At 41.7% G+C, this 20,596-nt stretch overlaps 1 protein-coding gene across 1 annotated transcript; it reads left to right on the top strand.

Moving 5' to 3' along the window:
• Positions 1-7,036: 7,036 nt before the first annotated feature.
• On the top strand, positions 7,037-11,659 carry LOC144648276 (uncharacterized). The gene is made up of 2 exons (XM_078507891.1): positions 7,037-8,978; positions 9,030-11,659. Exons 1-2 carry the CDS (start codon positions 7,037-7,039, stop codon positions 11,657-11,659), a joined length of 4,572 nt encoding a protein of 1,523 aa, XP_078364017.1.
• Positions 11,660-20,596: the final 8,937 nt, after the last annotated feature.

Genomic DNA, 20,596 nt, shown 5'->3' with positions numbered 1-20,596 from the left:
TTCTGAAAACTAACGTGAATTTGCAAGGACCACCGTGGCAAAATAGAAGTACCGGATCCTCTCACTGTAGAGGATCTAATCAGCTATAACTAAATAACGAATAAAGAAAAAATTGCAAGGCCGATTCAACGGTTTGGGACTGTATTGAAATTCCAATATTTCGGAAGGCACGGCCTAAGACCCTGAAGAAGGAAGGCCGTGCCTTCCGAAATATTGGAATTTCAATACAGTCCCAAACCGTTGAATCGGCCTTGCAATTTTTTCTTTATTCGTACTTTAAATTTCGCATTAAAAACTTAAGGTGTTTTAAATTTTTCGACCAATTAAAAACCGAGTTGACTCTAAGCAGTAGTTTTTCGGGCACTTTAATATCGCAGTAAGAAAAGTTGTTTTAAATTTTTTGACCTAATAAAAATCGACGTGACTCTGAACTAAGTACACAGAGCAGAAGTTTTTCGTGCATTTTAAGAGAGCTGTTAAAATGAATATAATTTAATTGTTTGACAGATTAATTAAAAAACGACGTGTTCTCAACTGATCAAAAATTCTCGATCGCAAAACATTTCTCCACCGATTTCTCGACCTCGACGGGCGATTATTTTTGGACTGCTGTCCGTTGTTTCAGGCGTTCACTGTCAATTTTTTAAAGGTGGGCTTGATCTCGCTCGGCTGAAATGACATCTGGGCTTATTTGTCGTATTTCCTTAAGCTTATACTTTGCTATGCTTTATCAGGATGAAGTACGTTTGCTGGTTGCCAGCTCAGTGATTATAACAGCAACATTCCCGCTCTCCCGCTCTAATGCAAACCCACATTAGTTTAGCCTAAGTTTGTTCCTTTCAACTTTTTTATTGAATTTATAGCTTCTTGATCAGCCACAGCCAAAACGAATAAAGATCTGTCACCTTGTACCCTTTATAGCGAAATACCAGTGAGTAGGACAAGCAAAGAAAATTTTTGACTGTTTGTACTTGCCCGTTAAATCTACGGGACCTAAAAGCATGCCCAGCGTGCTGATGACGCAGGGGATTTGTGACTACATCAGGTTCGCCGTCGAACATTTAAGAAACCGAGAGATTCGCCGTAGTGCTCTTATTTAATTCTTTCCTTCGCTGCTGTCGCTATTTCAATAAAAGTCTTCTCGTTCGTCGCCATTATTTCTTCCATGTCGCTGTTTAAACTCCGTGTCGCTTGTCGGGATTTACCCTAACAGGGCCTCTCCAGGGTGTTCCGGTGTTCCGTGGTGTTCCTGGTTTTAGTACATACCTTAAGTGTAGTAATTCCAGGAACACCAGAACACCGGAACACGGAACACTGGAAAAGCCCGGAACACTCTGGAACGCCCGGAACAGTGTCAAGAACCCGAAATACCACGGATTAACTTAGAAAAAACCCTGAATACCCCTAGAAAACCCGGAACAGCCAAAATACTCAGCAAGGCGTTAATTAACACTTGTTTAGTGCTTCATGTTATTGTTTTTAATAATTGTTAATTACCGTTTTAATAAACACAACAATCGCATAGCAATGGAGGTAACAGTTCAGTAGTGTTTTTTTACACAGGACATTGAAAATAATGAAACCTAGGTTTTTTATGCGCTTTGGAGTCCCCATGACCGATTTCCCCCTCCAAAAATGGAATCCTCCAATATGACAGAAGCTAAGCTGTCCGTGAATTCACAATTCCATTCAGGGACATCGGCATGATTTTGCATTCACCGTGATCAAACTTCTCAGGCAGTTTCTCTTTCCTTTTTCGGGGAATTTTGTTTATTTTAAAGAGCAATATGAGCAAGGATAGATAAAGTAGTTGCTGAGCGTTAATACATTTCCATTCCCTAGAATAATTTAGTATTTTTAATTTTACTTTTTAAACGCTCCACAACCGAATGGTTTGACAAATGTCGCCGACAAGTCCGTATTGTAACGCGACTGAGCTTCGAAAGCAGTCTGTCGGAGACTCTCCGGAAGAACAACCTGGTCAGTCGTCTGATCTCCTGCGTCACTTTCCCATTTCCGACAAAGTACACCATTTCTGAAGAGCAGCCTGTCTCATTGTGCCCACAAGGCCTTTACCGCACGACTCTGAGGTGACACATCCTCCCACAGTGGTTTCCTTTCACTGGCTTTCTTCCATCCAATAATGACCTTGAGATCAGAATCTGCTTCCTGCTGCTCCCTCAAAAAGGTGGAAGTCCACGTTGGTTCTAACTTTACAGTCCCACAACGATCACCAACAGGACCTTCACAGTTCGCAGGTTGTTCATTGTCCTGGTTTGGGGCATGCACCTCAGTCTGGACACCCACATGAACAAAAGTCACTTGCTTCTGTGACTTCCAACCTACACACCACTTCCAACGGTCATCACAAGGTCGACGGGAGAGCGCATCAGCATTCTGGTGTTGCTGTCCTGATCGATATTGGATCTCAAAGTCAAAAGTACTTAAGAATTCAATCCAACGTGCCAGTTGTCCTTCAGGGTCTTTTGCCCTAATGACGGAACGCAAAGGGGCATGGTCAGTTCTTACGCAGAATCTTGCACCCTGTAAGTAATGCCGATGTTGCTTTACAAACTCAACAATTGCCAATAGCTCACGACGAGTCACACAATAGTTCCTTTCAGACTTAGACAATGTCCGGCTCGCAAACGCAATAGGTTTCTCCACCCCGTCCTGAAGCTGTGATAACACTGCACCAATTCCATGGTCCGATGCGTCGGTGTCTAACACAAACTTCCCCTCTCTGGTCGGATAGGCCAGGACTCTACCGGACGTAAGTAAACCTTTTAGGCTGTCGAAGGCCAGCTGACATTGCCCTGTCCAAACAAACTCTGTCTTAGCTTCTGTTAGCCTATGCAGTGGTTGAGCTACGGCTGCAAAATTAGGGATGAACCGCGGTAATACGAGGCGAGTCCAAGGAAACTTTTGACCTCTGTGCTGTTCTCTGGAATGGGCCATGTACGAACTTGTTCCACCTTTCCAGGGTCTGCAGTAATGCCTTCTTCTGTGACCACATGTCCAAGGTACGATACCCTTTTCTGAAAGAGGAAACACTTCTTCGGCTTAAGCTTAAGTCCTGCACACGCTAGTCGCTCAAACACCTGCTTCAACCGCTCTAACTCTTCTTCAAACGTGCGTCCCATAACAATCACATCATCAAGGTAAATCAAGCAGATCTTCCAATGAAGGCCCTTCAACACAAGTTCCATCAAATGTACTTGGTGCATTGCACAGTCCAACTGGCATGACATTCCACTCATACAACCCGCTTGGAATAACAAATGCTGCCTTTTCCTGTGTGTTCGCATCTATGGCCACTTGCCAGTAGCCAGAAGCAAGATCTAGTGTGGAGAACCATCTTGAGCCGCTTAAAGCAGCGAGTGAATCGTCAACTCGTGGCAAAGGAAAGGCATCCTTTACAGTTGCTGCATTTAATTGGCGGTAGTCGACGCACAGCCTTTGGCTACCATCCTTTTTACTGACCAGCACAACCGGAGAAGACCAAGGACTTGACGATTCTTTCACCTTCCCTTTCTGCAGAAAGTCAGCAACTTGTCGTTCGATTTCATCATGTTTCCAAGGAGAGGTGCGTCGAGGCTGTTGTCGGATTGGGGGCACATTGCCTGTTTCAATTCTGTGCTGTGCCAGATGTGTGGTGCCCAAATCCCCATCTGAGAGAGAGAACACATGTTGGTAATTGTACAACAACTCCTGTAGTCTCTCAGTTTCACTGTTAGTCAAGTTCTCAGTACTCCTTTCAAGAAGTTCCTGTAAGGTCTCTGGTAAAGTCCTTTCAAATGTTTCCTGTGATTCATGCTTGTTGACTACTCTAGCTTGGCTCACAACAGTCTCACGATTCTCTTCAGTAAGCTCCAGTAGGGTGACATCCATAACCGGCGTAGCCAGGGCTACCACAGTCTCAGCAGCCAAGTTGTAAACTTCATCAGAAACATTGAACACACGCAAAGGGACCACTCTGTCCTCTCTCACATCCACCAGAGTCCTTGCAACATAAAGGCCCTTTTGTTGCAAGTGTGAGCTGAGGCAAGGCTCTAACAATGTCATGCCTAATTGAGACGCCTTTGGATTTAAGGTCGCAGAGCGCTTGTGAACGGTGACTGGGACAACCACTTCATTGTGAGGTTCAATAATTGTTGACCTTCGCACCATACATCTGGAACTGAGAGGTTGGTTCTTGAAATCAGAACAGTCAAACACTTCTCCATTAATTGAAACCTGGTTTTTAACAATGTCAATCTGTGAATCAACTTGCGACAGGAAATCCATTCCCAGAATACCCTCATCCTCAATGTCAGCCACAATTACACACATTTGAAACTCTTTAGTACCCAGATGCACTACAACATGTCCCACACCATGTGTTTTGGCTTGCTGACCATCAGCTAGGGTAATAGCAGAATGAACTGAACTCAAACTGAACTTGACACTGTCAGGTAAGGAATCAAAAATCTTGAATGACAAAATGGAACAAACAGCACCAGTGTCTATCAACCACATCACACGAGTTCCTCCAATGAAGCCTGGCAGATAAAGACCTCGCAATTTATTATTAACTTGTGACCTTTTCATGGGAACAGCATTGTTCACATCATGTCCAAGTGTAGGGCCAACATCATTCCTATTCAGGCATCCCCCGGGCCCTTGGGTGACACCCTGCTCGCGTTTCCCGAGTCTGCACTGACTCTATCTTGTGACTTGCTTTTTGGGCAGTTACGACGGTAATGGCCAAATTCTTTGCAATCCCAGCATTGACCATTGGGCTTCCAGAGGTGTTCAGGGTCATAGTCTGGGAAAGTTGCTGAATCTGCTGGACTAATTCTTGGAGAGCAACTTGCTGTGTTTCCTGACGCTGTTGTTGCATTTGAATGTCAGATCGTAACATGTCCAACTGGGCTCTCAACAAATCAGGCTCCTTTCCAACTTCATCCACTGAGCGAACCTTTGAAGAGCTTCCTCGCCAATCACCATCCAAAAGACGAAATGCTTCCAGTTCACAGGCCAGTGTCAGGGCTTCGTCCATAGTTTTTGGTTTATCCCTCCGTAGTCTAAGCCTGTCATCTTGATCTTTGATAGCGTCAATAAAATGCTGAACGGCAAATCGCTCTTGGGTATCAGGAGACAAATCCTGGTAAGCTAGACTGGACATACTCCGAATATCTGCAGCAAGAGCTTGAACACTTTCGTTTTCCTGCTGGCGACGGTTGTGCAGACGTGCCTGGTGCAACTCGCGTTGTTTTTCAACACCGAACCGAAGTTCCAGCTTGTCAACAATCTTCGCGTAATTTCTACAATCGCTATCAGACATGCCATTGAGCACCTTTTGAGCTTCGCCGCGAAGACTTGCGGCCAGGAATACAGCAGCTTCATCTTCGTTCCAACCATTTACAACAGAACAACGCTCAAAGTGCTTTAAATAATCTCGTAGCGACTGAGTACCATCATAATCTGCGGGATTCTTTACAGGTTTGCTAAACTTTCGGCGATTTGTAAACAAATCAGCTGAGTTATTACTCGGTTCGCTCTCTGACGACGCGAACGGATTTGAAGAGTAAGTACCTGAATTAAACAACTGGTTCTCTGATGCGAACGGGTTTGCAGAGTGGACTCGGCGACTTGAGCTTTCTAAATTTACTGATCGATCCAAAGATAAATCGGACGTAGGTGTAAACGGGTTTCCAGATTTAAAAGGGTTAACTGGCGTTGAACAACTCATACCTTTGACTCCTGAACCCACAATTGAGTTTTCCGCCATTGAAAATGGACGAAACCACACAAGTAAACACAACAGCAAAATCTCGAGGCAGAACCTCACAAATCGACAAAATTCGGTCGCACAAACCATCCAAATAGTTCCATCGACTACAGGTTACCGTAATGTTCGGGTTTTCTTCACCGCTGCCACCAATGTAACGCCATAAATTCTCCGATAAACTCAGCGTTATAACTTTGTTTAATCACAACAACTCGAATCTACAACTGAGCACATGGTATTGCACCATCAACGTGTCACGTGACTAAATAGTTCTCTAGGGGGGTACCCTAAGGCGCTAGCCTAACATTACAGTATTTACCTGTTGTCCAACACGTAGAACTTTTATGGTAAAGCTCCAAAAATTTAAGTTAACTTTTTTGGACCGTCGAGGGATGCGGACGGATTCATTCCCCTCCGCCCGCCACCACACACACCTGAGCATAAGCGTGCATCCATAGCTCGATATACGCACGCTTAGCGTGAACCAATTCTTAATAGGTTTTATACGGTGAAGGTTTTATGCGGGGAGCTACGCCCCGAGTTCTAACCCTTAACCTTTTAAAAACCATTTTGACAGCAATTGAACCCATTTCGTATACCTTTTACTGAAAAAAGGTACCCATTTTATATACCTAAAAGACCTGGCATAGACTTAGAACACGACGTTTTCTTGTCATTTTCATGTAGCGCTTAATAAATAAAAAAAAAATCAGCCATAAATTGCAACTGTTCGAAATATTTTAATTAAAGGCCCTTTTAAAAGCCTAAATGACAGATTTCCATACCCTTTCGTATACCTAAACTTGTGAATTCCTACCCTTTGATATACCTGAAGCCTGAAAAAGGTACCCCTTTCAGGCGGAGCCTCCCCGTATAGGCCATTATAGGGAGAGTACCCCCCCCCCCCCCCGGGTAGACAGCCGACAAGAAGTGATTTTGTAAGGAGTAATGTTGTAAATAAGCTAGGGACTAAGCCCGATTTTGACCTGCGAGGTCTGAGTCGAGTCTCGTGATTGACAGTTAAAAAACGTGCTCAAGGAAGGAATCAGAAAGAACGGAAAGGAGTCTAGTGTGAACATTGGTCTATCTCTGTAGTACGGAATATCTATCGAATCACGGAATTATCTCTTAGGATACTATTGTCATTTCTCGGAATCTATCAAGGAGTCGAAATAAAGAGTATGGATCGATACAACATTCTGGTGCCGAGACCCGGGAGAAGAACCGGGACAGGAAAGGAACTGTGAAAACAAGCTTCGAACAATGTCGGAACTGAAGAAGAAATTGAAGAAGAAGGTAAAGGTTCGTGAAAGTCACCGCGTGTTCGTCAGGAAAACCATTCACGAAGCAAAAGATCAAATAGACAAGCCGGAAGAGCCTAATGCTCTGAAGAAGTTCAAATCCCTGCGTTGTACGTTACAGGATAAATTTTCGGAGCTAAAGACATTGGATAACAAAATTGTCGATTTGGTAGACGACTCGAAGATCGAAGAAACCGTGAGTGAAAGTTGTGACTTCCAAAGTGCAATTCAAGCCTGTATAGTCGACCTAGAAACAGCTATTGATGCGAAAACAAACGAGGGAAAAAGTCAGGAAGGGCAAGGAGCGATTTTGGATTCGCAATCGTCTAATAATTCAAGCCTTCAAACGTCAGGGACACATTCAAGCGGGTCAACAAACATTGCGACTCATGCAAAGCTGCCTAAACTCGAGTTGAAGAAATTTTCCGGCAATCCTATCTATTGGCATCCCTTCTGGGAATCGTTTGAATCGGCCATTGACAAAAACACCAGCTTGAATGATGTGGACAAGTTTCAGTATCTGAAATCACTTCTAGAAGGTCCCGCAGCTCAAACAATTTCTGGATTAACGCTGACAAGCTCGAATTACAGCCATGCGGTTGAGTTGTTGAACAAGCGCTTCGGAAGCAAACAAGTCATCATTTCGAAGCATATCGAATTGTTGATGCAACTTTCAAAAGTAAACGATGGAAACGATCTAAAGCAATTGCGGCAACTTTTGGACAGAACAGAGGCGGCAGTTAGAAGCCTTCAAGGAATCATCGGCGTTCCAACCGAAACATATGGAACATTCTTGACGCCTGTAATTATGGGAAAGATTCCGCAAGAATTACGTCTTATCCTGAGTCGAGAGGCATCCAATGAATGGGACCTTGATACTATCATGAAGTCGTTCACAGAAGAATTACGAATTCGCGAGAGGTGTGCTTTGGGACCGGTGACCGAACAAGAAAGGTCAAAGGAAAAACATGGGTTTGGACTTGGATTTCGTCCTGGTCAAAACAGAAGACCCCCCACATCGTCAACTCTATTTTCAAGCAACGAAGGACCGCCGCTAAACAAGGATACGTGGTGTACTTTCTGTAATGGACCACATCCTACAACCAGATGTGCTGTTGTAACCGACCCCGAAGCAAGAAAGAAAATTCTCCGTCGAAAAGGGAAATGTTTTGGTTGTCTGAGGAGTGGTCATTTGAGTCGTGATTGTCAGGCTCGATGTTACCGTTGTGGCGGGAAACATCATTTAGCATTGTGCAACGTCCAAGAATATCCAGGTCAACCTTCTCCAGCCGGACAAGCGAGAGGCAACAATCAGGAACAAACTGTGAGTACAAATTTGTATTTCACTCAAGATGTTAAGAACAACTGTGTTTTGTTGCAAACGGCTAGAGCGATTGTCAGAAATCCTAATGGAGAAAGTTCCTGTAATGTGAGAATCCTGCTCGATTCTTGTTCTCAGAAGTCTTACATAAACACGCGATTAAGGAGCAAATTAGGCCTATCGCCGATTGCAACTGAAACAGTCCTAATTAAAACGTTTGGAAACAGTGAAGCATCATTGAAGAAATGTGACGTTGTTCAGTTTGCATTGGAATGTCAAGACAATTTGACAGTGTTTGTTAATGCCTATGAAGTTGATTTGATTTGTGGCCCTATTGCAAACCAAACGATTGAAGTTGCACAGCAGTGTTACCCACATCTGCAAGGTTTACCTCTAGCTGATTATTCACAAGGGGATGAGGAACTTGAAGTGGACATATTAATTGGAGCAGATTATTACTGGTCAGTCGTTCAAAACCATGTGGTACGGGGGGAGATTCATGACCCTGTTGCAATTCGCACAAGATTGGGGTATGTGTTGAGTGGTTCTGTAAATGTCGCAAATTCATGCCAAAGTCCCTCAAGTGTTAACATGTCACATGTAATGAAGACGGAGTGTATGGTGGTCGAGGAAGATTTTGTCTCAAAGAATGATTCCCTCAAAAATGAACTGAGCAAGTTCTGGGACTATGACACTCTTGGAGTTAAAGAAGAAGAAGAATTTCTTGGAGATTATCTGACCAAGGTGAAGTTTAACGGGGTCCGCTATGAAGTGTTTCTCCCATTTAAGGAAGAACATCCTGTTATTCCAGATAACTACTTGTTGGCACAAAACCGTCTCGCATCTTCCTTGAAGAGATTGAAAGCTAAGCCAGACATCTTACAGCAGTATGACACTGTAATCAAGGAACAATTGAGCTCAGGTGTAGTTGAAATGATTGACAAGAGACATGAAGAACAATGCCTTCCTGGAACTGTTCATTACATTCCTCACAAAGAAGTGGTGAAAGAAGATAGAAACACAACCAAACTGCGAGTAGTCTATGATGCTAGTGCAAAGTCTCGAACCGAAACAAGTTTGAATGATTGTCTCCTGCCAGGCCCTGCCTTAACTCCATTGATTTTTGATATCTTGGTGAGATTCCGTTTACACAAAGTAGCTCTGATCGGAGATTTGGAGAAGGCTTTCCTGAACATTGAAATTAATCCTGAGGAGAGAGATTTGTTGAGGTTCTTGTGGATAGATGACATCAACTCTTCAAATCCGGAAGTGATCACACTGAGATTCACACGGCTTGTGTTCGGCCTTGTATGCTCTCCATTCATTCTGAATGTGACACTAAGGAATCACTTATCAAAGTATGAGAACATTGATCCAAGTTTTGTAGACACTGTTGTCAGAGCCTTGTATGTTGATGATTTTGCGTCTGGGAAGGACACGGTAAAGGACAGCTTTGAACTTTACCGGAAATTGAAGTTGCGCTTCGGAGAAGGAGGCTTTAACATGAGGAAGTGGGCATCAAACAGTCAAGAGTTAACGGAGCTGATCAAGAAAGAGGAAGCAACAATATCAGCAACGCCTAAACCATTTCTAAAGGAGGAAGAGTTTGACTGGCCAAGCTTACCCAACTGTCCAGCAAGTGGAACAGCAGTCCCAGAAGAAGCTCTAAGTGAATTAAAGAAAGAAAGTTCATCTGAAATCTCAAGAGTTATGACAGTATCAGTGCAAAGTTCTCAGAGCATCTCAGAAGTTATTCAACCAGAAAGATTTAGCAGTCTCAGCAAACTTCTCAGAGTGTCCGCTCTTGTGTTGAAATTCCTCCAAAGGCTCAGAAAGAAGACAGAAACACATGATATCAGCATGGAGGACATGAATGCAGCTAAGCATCTCTGGTACAAAGAGGTCCAAACTAAACTTGAAGAAAGGGAGAAGTCTAGTTCTACATGGGAACAATTAGCAGTCTTCAAGGATGAACAAGGAGTTCTACGGTGCAAGGGAAGGATCCAGAATTCTTCATTACCGTATTCAGCTAAATTTCCTATCCTGTTACCAAGGAAACAGCACTTCACAAAGTTGGTGATAATGCAAGCTCATGGGAACGTGAAACACAATGGTGTTAGAGAAACTCTTACTGAAATCCGAGCCCAATTCTGGATTATCAAAGGTCGTCAAGCGGTCAAGGATGTACTCTCGAAGTGTGTCACATGCAAGAAGATCCTAGGAAGAGCCTACAGTACTCCACCCGCTCCACCTCTACCTTCATTTCGAGTTTCGGATGATCTGGCATTTTCCAAAGTTGGAGTGGACTTTGCTGGTCCCCTGTATGTAAAGGATATCTACGAGTCCAAAGGAGAGATGTTCAAATGTTACATTGCTCTTTTCACGTGTGCCAGTACAAGAGCTATTCACGTTGAACTTGTTCCAGACCTCACCGCTTCCTCGTTCTTAAGAGTGCTTAAGCGATTCTTCTTTAGAAGAGGATTACCGAACTTGTTCATTTCAGACAATGGGAAAACCTTCAAGGATGGAAAAGTGAAGAAGTTTGTTCTTAATCTGAACATTGACTGGAAATTCAATGTGCCCACAGCCAGTTGGTGGGGAGGTTTCTTTGAAATCTGCGTCAAACTAGTAAAGCGGTGTCTCAAGAAAGTGCTTGGAAACGCAAAGTTGAGTTATGAAGAACTGGAAACAGTCTTGATTGAAACTGAAGGAGTTTTAAATTCCAGGCCCTTAACCTATGTCTACGATGAGTTATCAGAAGGTCCTCTCACTCCTTCTCATCTTGTGATTGGCCGTCGACTGTTAGACCAGTCCCCTGTTGTCACTGCACCTATGAACACGTTGGCCAGGCGAGAAAGATATTTGAACAATCTCCTCGCCCACTTCAGAAACCGATGGAAGGAAGAATATCTGACTGGGATCCGTGAGTACCAGAAACTTAAGGGAGGAGAGCCGAGAAGAGCCATTCAAGTAGGAGACATTGTTCACATCTATGCAGACAAGAAACCTAGACAGCAGTGGAGACTGGGGAAAGTAGAGAAACTATTGCGGGGACGAGACAACGTCGCACGCGCAGCAGAAGTGGTGACAGTGGACAATTCTCTCAACAAGACTCTTCTGAAACGTCCGATTCAGAAGCTCTACCCTCTTGAAGTTAATGAACTTGACGAAGTCACAGCTAATGCGGAAGCTGTACAGCCAAACAGCGGATGGAACATTCAGATGGTCAGGGATGAAGACATCCCAACAGTTACTGTTGCATGAACTGTCTGAACCAATTTGAACACTGAACTGAATTTAAGAGTCATAGTTAAAGTTTGTCTCGCCTTATGATTGACTCCGTCAATCAGGGGGGGAGTGTGTTGTAAATAAGCTAGGGACTAAGCCCGATTTTGACCTGCGAGGTCTGAGTCGAGTCTCGTGATTGACAGTTAAAAAACGTGCTCAAGGAAGGAATCAGAAAGAACGGAAAGGAGTCTAGTGTGAACATTGGTCTATCTCTGTAGTACGGAATATCTATCGAATCACGGAATTATCTCTTAGGATACTATTGTCATTTCTCGGAATCTATCAAGGAGTCGAAATAAAGAGTATGGATCGATACAACAAGTAACGAACTAATAGCGTCTTCGGGTATACATCGGTGTAAGAACCTTTGACATCTTTCGTTGTTTTGGAGCTATTGTTTTCCTTCCCTTTATTGTTTCGAGGTTCTTTGTTGTCTTGGTCGTTCCTTGTTTTAGTTCACTGGTGCGGATGAGCCACATCTTCACTGAATGGGAATTTTTTCTGTTTATGGTAAAAAAATAAACACATTTTTCCCAATAAAGCCATCCAGTATGCGAAAAATCATTTTAAACGTGCACTCGAGGTGTGGATTTTTTTTAAACGATTTAGTGCCAGTAGGTATGCGCTCAGAGGGCAGACGGTCGCTTAGCCGTCCATCGCGGTCCCTCTCAAATGCAGTTAAATCTCAATGGCATCGACACCAAACTTTTGCTCGAGGTGTATTTTGTGACCTTCCATGCGTGGGGGGGGGGGGGGGGGGCAGACCGACGGGATAAACGAAGGTTCTCTGAAAACATGTTCCGGGAAGATGGTAGTGTACATCCTTTTGCCGAGAGGGGGTGCAGAGCAACCCTGTTTGACGGTCTCTGTATCGTCGTCGCCCCTTTCGGGCGACACAAAAATCGAAAGGAGGACTGCTATTAAATCGTTCGTAATGTTGATTAAAGTGAACCTCTGCACCCTTGACAAACTTTTATGTTGGAGTGGATGTCATTTTTTCGCTGGGGAAGCCATTTTGAAAAAAAATCCCACAATTTTATTACGTAATCTGGCAGAAATACATTATAATAATCTACCTTATTGTTACAGTCCCGCCAAAATTAATTTTAAACGATTTCTATTGTATCTTTTATGTTAATCACGTATTATTGGCCAAATCGCGAAAATTAAGTCTCGCGAAATATTCCCGTTCCATTTTCGCGAAATTAAGTTCCCGCGAAAATAAGTAACAATAAGTACTTTAAACTTAATCGCAGATTAGCAAGAGAAAATAAGGGTTTCTAAATCTCATTTTAGCTAACCCGGTGTTAGTGATTTTAATCGGCGATTAGGCTTAATCACGGGTTAGTTGATCTTAGCTCAATCGGAGTTTTGAACAACTGGGCCCAGGGCCCTGTTGTTCAAGACTCCATTAGCGCCAATATGCTAATTGGCGATTAAATTTTAACCTGCGATCAGATTGCGTTGCTCAAAGCCCGATTAGCGCAAACAGACAATTAAACTAAATGTTAGATTTAATACTGCTCTGGGGGAAGATTAACTCACTAATCGGCCTATTAAACTTGAAACAATATGGCCGGCTTGTTGTTTCAACTCCCTCGCTGCACAGTTAGCACATTGAGTCCACATTCACTGTTGAATGGAGAAAAGGACCTCCGGTGACTAGGCCTATGCTTTAGAACGAAACTGTCATGGCTTTCAGTTTGCATGAATGAGAATACAAAAAGCAAAAGGCACATGGAGGTCTTCCGTTTTAATGGATAAATGGAAACACGAAAATAAAATATGCTCAATCCGATGTTATTTGTTATTCTCAATGGCAGGGCTGTAAGCAGTGGGTGGGTCTGGTGGGGGTAGGGGGAGGGGAATGCATCCGTCTGCATCCTCCAACTGACCAAAAAAGTCCACCTTATCGGTGAATGTAGGAAATGTGGACTTCACCAACTTGACAGCTTTATAGTTTATGTCATATTGGAGGATTCCATTTTTTGAAGGGGGAATCGGTGATGGGGACTCTAGAGCACATAAAAAACCTGGGTCTCATTTTTTTTTTCAATGTCCTGTGTAAAAAAACACTACTGAACTGTTACCTCCATAGCTATGCGATTGTTGTGTATATTAAAACGGTTTACATGAAGAACTAAACAAATGTAAATTAAGCCTTGCTTTTTTTGCTGAGTATTTTTGGGGTGTTCCGGGTTTTCTAGGGGGTATTCAGGATACGGGATTGTTACGGGGTGTTCCGGGTTTTTTGGAAGGTGTTTCGGGGTGTTCTGGGTTTTTGACACTGTTCCGGGTGTTCCGGAGTGTTCCAGGCTGTTCCGGTGTTCCTTGAATTACTACATGCCCTGTTTAAGCCCGTAAAATGGTAAAAGATTCCTTTAGCTCGTTCATGCTGCGGAGCACGCAATGAATGAGAAAGTTAAATCAACCAAATCTGGACGGAAGTTATAGACCGTGGGCATAAAATAAGGGTTTGACAAAAACCTCAAAAGCCCCTAAAACGACGAAATAAAGCAAAACAAGAGCGCAAAAGGACAACAAAAAACAAGCAAAGTGAGTACATTTTCTTTATTTTATTGATTAGAAGGTAAAATTTTATTTTGTTAAGCGTTATTTAATTTATCTCCATACAATGTCTTTGGAGCGCATAAATTCTGAACCACCTACTAGTGTAATACAACACCGCGTACCTCAGGTAGTCACGTTCCACTCGGCCTCGTGTTCTTACTTTGTTTGACTTTCCCAAGAAATTCACCTTTACTCTTCATTCGCTTTTTTGAATTATTTCCTGCCAATGTTTTTGTTGCTAACTAATTAGCAATTTTAGTGTATTTCGTAGTTATGTCGCAATTTTACAATTTCGGCGTGATCATGACATTTGATCAGATACATTACAGGAGTGTCTTCAATACATTGTGCACCAACAAATGGTTTATCTTATGTTGTGTAGGTACAGTTTTTGTTATTACTTCGTCAGGCTTTATGGGAATAGGTAATTTAATGAAAGCTGAAATGGTAAAAGAGAATTATGGGACAAGGTCACGGTGGTGGAAGAGGTAGCAATGCTTCTGCCATAGCCCCTTCATCTCCACAGGCACCTCACCTGCTTCTAAACGTTTTCATGCAGCAGAGACTCTTCTCGCCGATCTTCATCGTGACTGAATGTATCTTAAGTAAGATAACAGACGCTTTGAAACCCCAACTTGCCCCTTCCTGCTATTTCTAACTGTTACTTGTTTCCCTTTAGCACCGTTAACATTCAGTTTATTAAACACAAGAAAACATGATCATGAATGGGCCCTTTGATTCTTTTTTAATTTCTCAGTACGAACTCAGTAAATTTCAGGCCCTTTCATTATCTTTCTAACGACTTCGTTAACGTACTTCGGCTTTATACGTTTCATTGTCTGAAGCGGGACGAAAACTCTGTAAATTAAAGAAATCCTCACTCGATCACTCGAGTATCCTACCTCGAAATCCCGGCTCGAGATCGACGTTCTCGAAGGATTAAGAAGATATATAAAGAACACTTCGTTTATGGGATATATTAACTGTTTACTGGTTTTCTACGGCTAGCAGCCGCTGTAAACAAGTTGGTTTTTCTGTCACTGCAACAAACATCCACAAGTTAAAGTACCTGAATCATTCTTAGCGACATTCTTAGCCTTAAATCGAGCCGTCTGAGAAAGTTAGCAGTTATAATTTTCCTTTTGTCTGTTTGTTTTTGTTGCCGTTGTTGTCTCTGTTTTAAATCATGTTTAATGCCTCACAATTCCGCGTTTTAGAATATTCCGTCATTCCGCGTTTTAGGCTATTCCGTCATTCCTCGTTTTAGAATATTCCGCCATTCCTCCATTTCGCCGCCGGTGCCGTTCCTTCATTCCGCCGAATGGGGTCACCCCTGAGCCCCTCCCAGGGGTTTTAGGGAACAAGGGAACTGGAGCATTTATTTTCAGGAAACAGGGGATATTTTAAAATTATTTTCAGGAAACAAAGGAACTCTTGGGTAGATTGTTGGGAAGAAGGGAACACCAATCTACTTTTAAAACTATGTATATTTTTAACTTTCTGAGCCCCTAAAATATAAAATCTATTACGTACTTGAGTGTCAGGGGAGATTATTTTGAGATGATTATTATTGCGTGCTGCACAAGGCATCTTGGGAATGTTTGTAATGATGTTTCAGAAAATTGACCGGCCTATCATGACGACTCCTATTGGTCAAGATGGTATACATTTGTCACCCTTAAAGTTTTGCTCCATTCGCTTTACCCCTCAAAATTTTAGCATCAGCATTGTTTTCAATTTCTCTTGGGATTTACAATGACGTACAATCGTCCCAAGAGAAATTGAAAACAATGCTTATGCAAAACTTTTGGGGGGGTAAACAAGGTGTATTATGGGAACGGTGAAAACAGTGAATAGAGTAAGACCTCCCCTTTTGTTATGAAAATAGGGGAGGGTCTTTAAGATCTCTCTAAGTAAAGGCTGATTTTGTATTAAATGCCACTTGCTCATAAGATTGTTTTTAAGATTAGGCACTGAAGGGCGGTACTCTGTTACAAACATTATAAAATTTTGTTGCCTATTTTTTGTTTATTCTGTAGGGCCGACATTCTTTGGCTAAATTTAACTTCTTAGAGAGTATTGACTAAGAGGTTCTCTGGGTAACCTCTGTCACGTGATCTACGCTTGAGTTTTCTTCAAATGAAGCTTTTGAAGAAATTTTTGGTTCTCAGAAGGCGTAATGCTTCGCCTATTGTGAAATCTTTCCAGACACCTGGAGGGTGACACGTCAAGAATTGAATGGCCCCTGAATCTTTCGCTCTTGTATACGCATGTATCCAGGAAAGTTATTTCTGTATCTGAAATTTCAGCTGGGATTTTTTTGGTCGAACGATAGTTATTTGCGAGCTCTGTGAAGACGTTTACTTCCTCTTTGTTATGTTCCACAGAGAAGACATTATCTGTGTACCTTTTCCAAATGAGCGTGGGCAAAAAGATGAGTGTTGGCAAAAGATACTTCCATTTTTGGCCCAATATGTGTTTGAAGACAGTTTTTCCGTTGAATTGGAAATAGTTTCTTTAAGTATATCCCTGAGGAAGGGTGTTGGTATCGAAGGTTTGTATAGGTGGAACATATGTTTTCAATACATACAATGGTGATTCCTTGATATGATTTCTGTGTTTTGGCAATTGGCTGAAGGAGGTAATCAAAAAATTATGAGATTGTTCTGTTGGGCTGTCACAGCCGAATACGATTAATGGTCTCCTGTCTGGGTTCGGTTTGTGAATCTTTGTAAGGGTATGGAATTTATGACAGATTTGATATTAGGGATAGCCATTTTTGTCTTGTGACGTCATGACGTAGTCATGACGACACAAGATAATACTACAGGGGACAAGGTGCATTCCATGCGTATTTGCTTTCTGAGGCCGCGGAATTTTCCCGCCATGTCAATATTTTTCCCGCCATGTCAATATTTTTCCCGCCATGTCAAAATTTTCTTTTTTTTTAGTAAATGCCGAAAAATGCGATCATCAGATTTAAACAAAACAGATGCAGACTTCTCAACCTCAAAGCACTGGAAATCTAGAGATTAAGGTAAAAAAAATCTGGAGATTTCAGTAAAAACCGGGAGATTGATCAACTGACGGACAAAAATAACTAAAAGAGTCCTAAAACCAGGCGCTAATCAAATGACTTGTTACTCTGTTTTTTCGTGAGATTTCTGTTTATCGTCGTGAGATTGAAGTGAAAACCGTGAGTCTCAGGACAAAATCGTGAGACTTGGGAGGTCTGCAGATGCTGTTTACACTGACAGTTGCGTTTATTTTTAAGCTTTTTGTTTGTTTTTCTTAGTGATAAAAGCAATCACACGAGATTCCCACCATTCTAGTCATATTAGTCAATCTGATAATAGCTACCGTTTCGTGAGAACAATGTGTTTTATGATTTTGGTACAGCAATAGGGGAAAAGCATGTCTTAAACAGGATTGCGCCTTACAGAACTGTAGGTATGTCGACCGACAATATTTCAGGAAAACCTTTTTTTGCCGTTTCCATTTTTGATTAGATCCGATTTCAAAGATGTAATAGTCCGTAGTAGTCGAACCACATGTGTGCCTTTACTTCAGTTGACTAGCTAGCTTAGGCAAGTTAGAATTTGTGCTGATTAAACTAGTTCAAAACAACTGATCCCGTGGACATTATTTTCCTTGTGTGTCTTCAATTTGAGTATTACTCGAAGACACACGCGAAAGGTCAACCATGAAACTTTGCTTGGTAGTGTGCGTGAGTTTATTGAAACGTGAGGCTGAAAACGTTCTTATCAGTCACAGACACAAAACAACAAAGGAAAATCTGTGACTTTGTTGACCTTTTTAAGATATTTAAGAATTATCTGTGACAGATAAATGCTTATGAATCTGTGTGTCTGTATTCTTTTTGTGCTGTTATCGGAGTCCTATAACTGTTCAACGGCTACATGCTGGAGTGTACTTTGAATTTAAGTCAAGCCTACTTTCGGCTGCTTGGAAAAATCGCTTTTGATAAGGTGTCGGAAACAAGTCGCGTGACAATAATAAGTACAAACAATATCCGCCTGACAGAAATAGCAACGATCAATTAGTATGAATCAAAATGGACGCTTAATTACCGTGATTGTGATCGGAATGGATACTATTAAGGCATCGATTTCAAAACTTTAAGCACGTAATCTTATACAATAATTAAAGATAGAAACTTCACGGAGAGTTACTCAGAGTTTAACGCACGAAGCGATCATCAGACTGTGTCGTTAGATGCGGTGAAATACAATTTAAACTACGTTCATGGAGGACGGTTGGAACGATCCTGTCTCTGATTGGCCGTGTAGTACTTGTTTTCGTACCTGCAATTGGTAACAAGCTCAGATCTTTTGTTTAAGAAGGTGTATCTGTCAGCTGATAGTATGCAGAGCTTCTCCGTCAGACACAAATTGCAGCGTGACGGGTTTCCCCTGTAAGCGCTTGCTCTCGTGACAATGGACCACTTGATCGAAAATTCGGTGTTGTTGTCTTTTAGGTCCCAAATCTTATATATATTTTTTAATTGGATTTTAAGCCTTTCGCGTGAGAACCTTTTGTAGTTGGAATAAACCTTTGTTTTTATCTTTAGCTGTGAAATCGTGAAGTTCAGCGCAAGCATTCAAGACAAAGGTTTCTGAATTGACAAGTGAATCAAGAGTTTCGTATATCGTGTTTTGAATGTCACAACTTTTATCGAGCGACAAAAGTAGCTTTAGTTTAAGTTTAAATTTTAGGGGTGAGGAGTCTAAATGTTTCTTTATGTTAGATGCACGCTTTTTAATTTTCGATATCTTTACAAGCAATAAAGAGACGTGAAAAGCGGTCTATTTTCAAATAAATTAAACTCTGAAAAGAGTCACAAGACACTAAGCCCAGAGGGCTTTTGATTCTGTCATTTCATCGATATACCTTGGTTACCATGGTAGAGCGCTTACATGTAAACGCTTAAACGGGCAACAGAACTTTCATACAGAAAGAGGAGGTCTTGAAGGACGTATTTGTTAGAGCAAAACAAAACAGGAAAGTTATACTATCTCACCAATAGGAGTCGTGTTTGACCTGTCAATTTTTTGAAACACCATTGTTGAAACAAGCAAAACAAATATGGAAAACAATGATAAACATTTTTGGGGGTCAAGGGAACGAAGAAAAAATTTTCGGGATCAAGGGAACATGAGCTAAAACATTTTTGGGAACAAGGGGTTTTTATTAATGGGGAACAAAGAATAAAATCTAAAAAGGTTACGGGATCATGGGAACATGTAACCCCTCCCCCCTGGGAGGGGCTTACCCCTTGAGAACATGTGATAGTTAAGCCCGGAGTGAATTCAGTCTATATGCGGAAAAGGGGACAAGGTGGGGTCTCTTCCTAATTGAAGAAGTCGGTATCCTATTGTAATTTAATATCTATTGTAATTTAATATCTTATCTACTTCATTTAATATTGTTTCGTTGTTTTCCTTAATATTTCTTGTAAGAACATTGAGATTTTTTTAATGTAATGCGCAAGAAATAAATTATTATTATTATTTTCAAAAAACGTTGTTTAACGAATCCGTGTCTGTTCACATCAAAGATTATGGAGGGCTATTTTGAGGGTACCGGTATTGTCCACAAATCTGACTAAACATTTCGAAGAGATTTTTGGAAACACTTTCAATCAAGTGTTTCGTAATTTTTACACATTTTAATAGAGGAAAAGCAGCAATTTCACAACAGATCACTTTTTGTGATGAGGAAAAAATACAATAGGTAAGACTCAATTGCCAATGCGTAGCGCAAACATATCTAAAATCATTATTAAACGATTGCAACTGACAATCGATGGAAATCGATGACAATTGATGAAAATCGATACTCACAACTCTTTGGGTCATCGATTTCCGATATCAATCGATTAATTGCTATCGATTATTATCGATTACAATCGATTTTATCGATTATCGAATTTCATCGATTGGACACGCCGGGAAAACGAAGACCCACTAGTCTAAAACGAAGACACCACAGAGGATAGAGTAGCGTCTACATATAAACAACGCTGAAGCATAGCGCTCCTCTTTGCATAAATCGCGCCTTTCGTGTTTCCCATACGCGCGCTCGAAACTACGGCGCCTGCTACGCAGGCTAACAGTTACTTTAGTACTATAAACAAAAAACTAAAACAATGTTGTAAATAGTGTCATTTTGTGTAGTTTACACAAACGTTTCAGGCATAGCCGTTCTTCAGTGTGAAACCGTTTTCCAATGTGTGTATGCGATCGCGTACACATATTGGAAAACGGTTTCACGCTGAAGAAGGACTATGCCCGAAACGTTTGTGTAAACTACACAAAATGA

Source organism: Oculina patagonica, chromosome 4 (assembly GCF_052425735.1).
Source record: "Oculina patagonica isolate OP01 chromosome 4, crgOcupat, whole genome shotgun sequence".
Taxonomy (NCBI): Eukaryota; Metazoa; Cnidaria; class Anthozoa; order Scleractinia; family Oculinidae; genus Oculina; species Oculina patagonica.
Note: the sequence above shows the minus strand (reverse complement) of the source record. Positions and strands in the feature narration are given on the sequence as shown.

Coding starts and splice junctions, on each gene's coding strand:
- LOC144648276 (XM_078507891.1), top strand. CDS start 7,037: ATGTCGGAACTGAAGAAGAAATTGAAGAAGAAGGTAAAGGTTCGTGAA. Junction 8,979..9,029: donor TTCATGCCAAAGTCCCTCAA/GTGTTAACATGT, acceptor TGGTCGAGGAAG/ATTTTGTCTCAAAGAATGAT.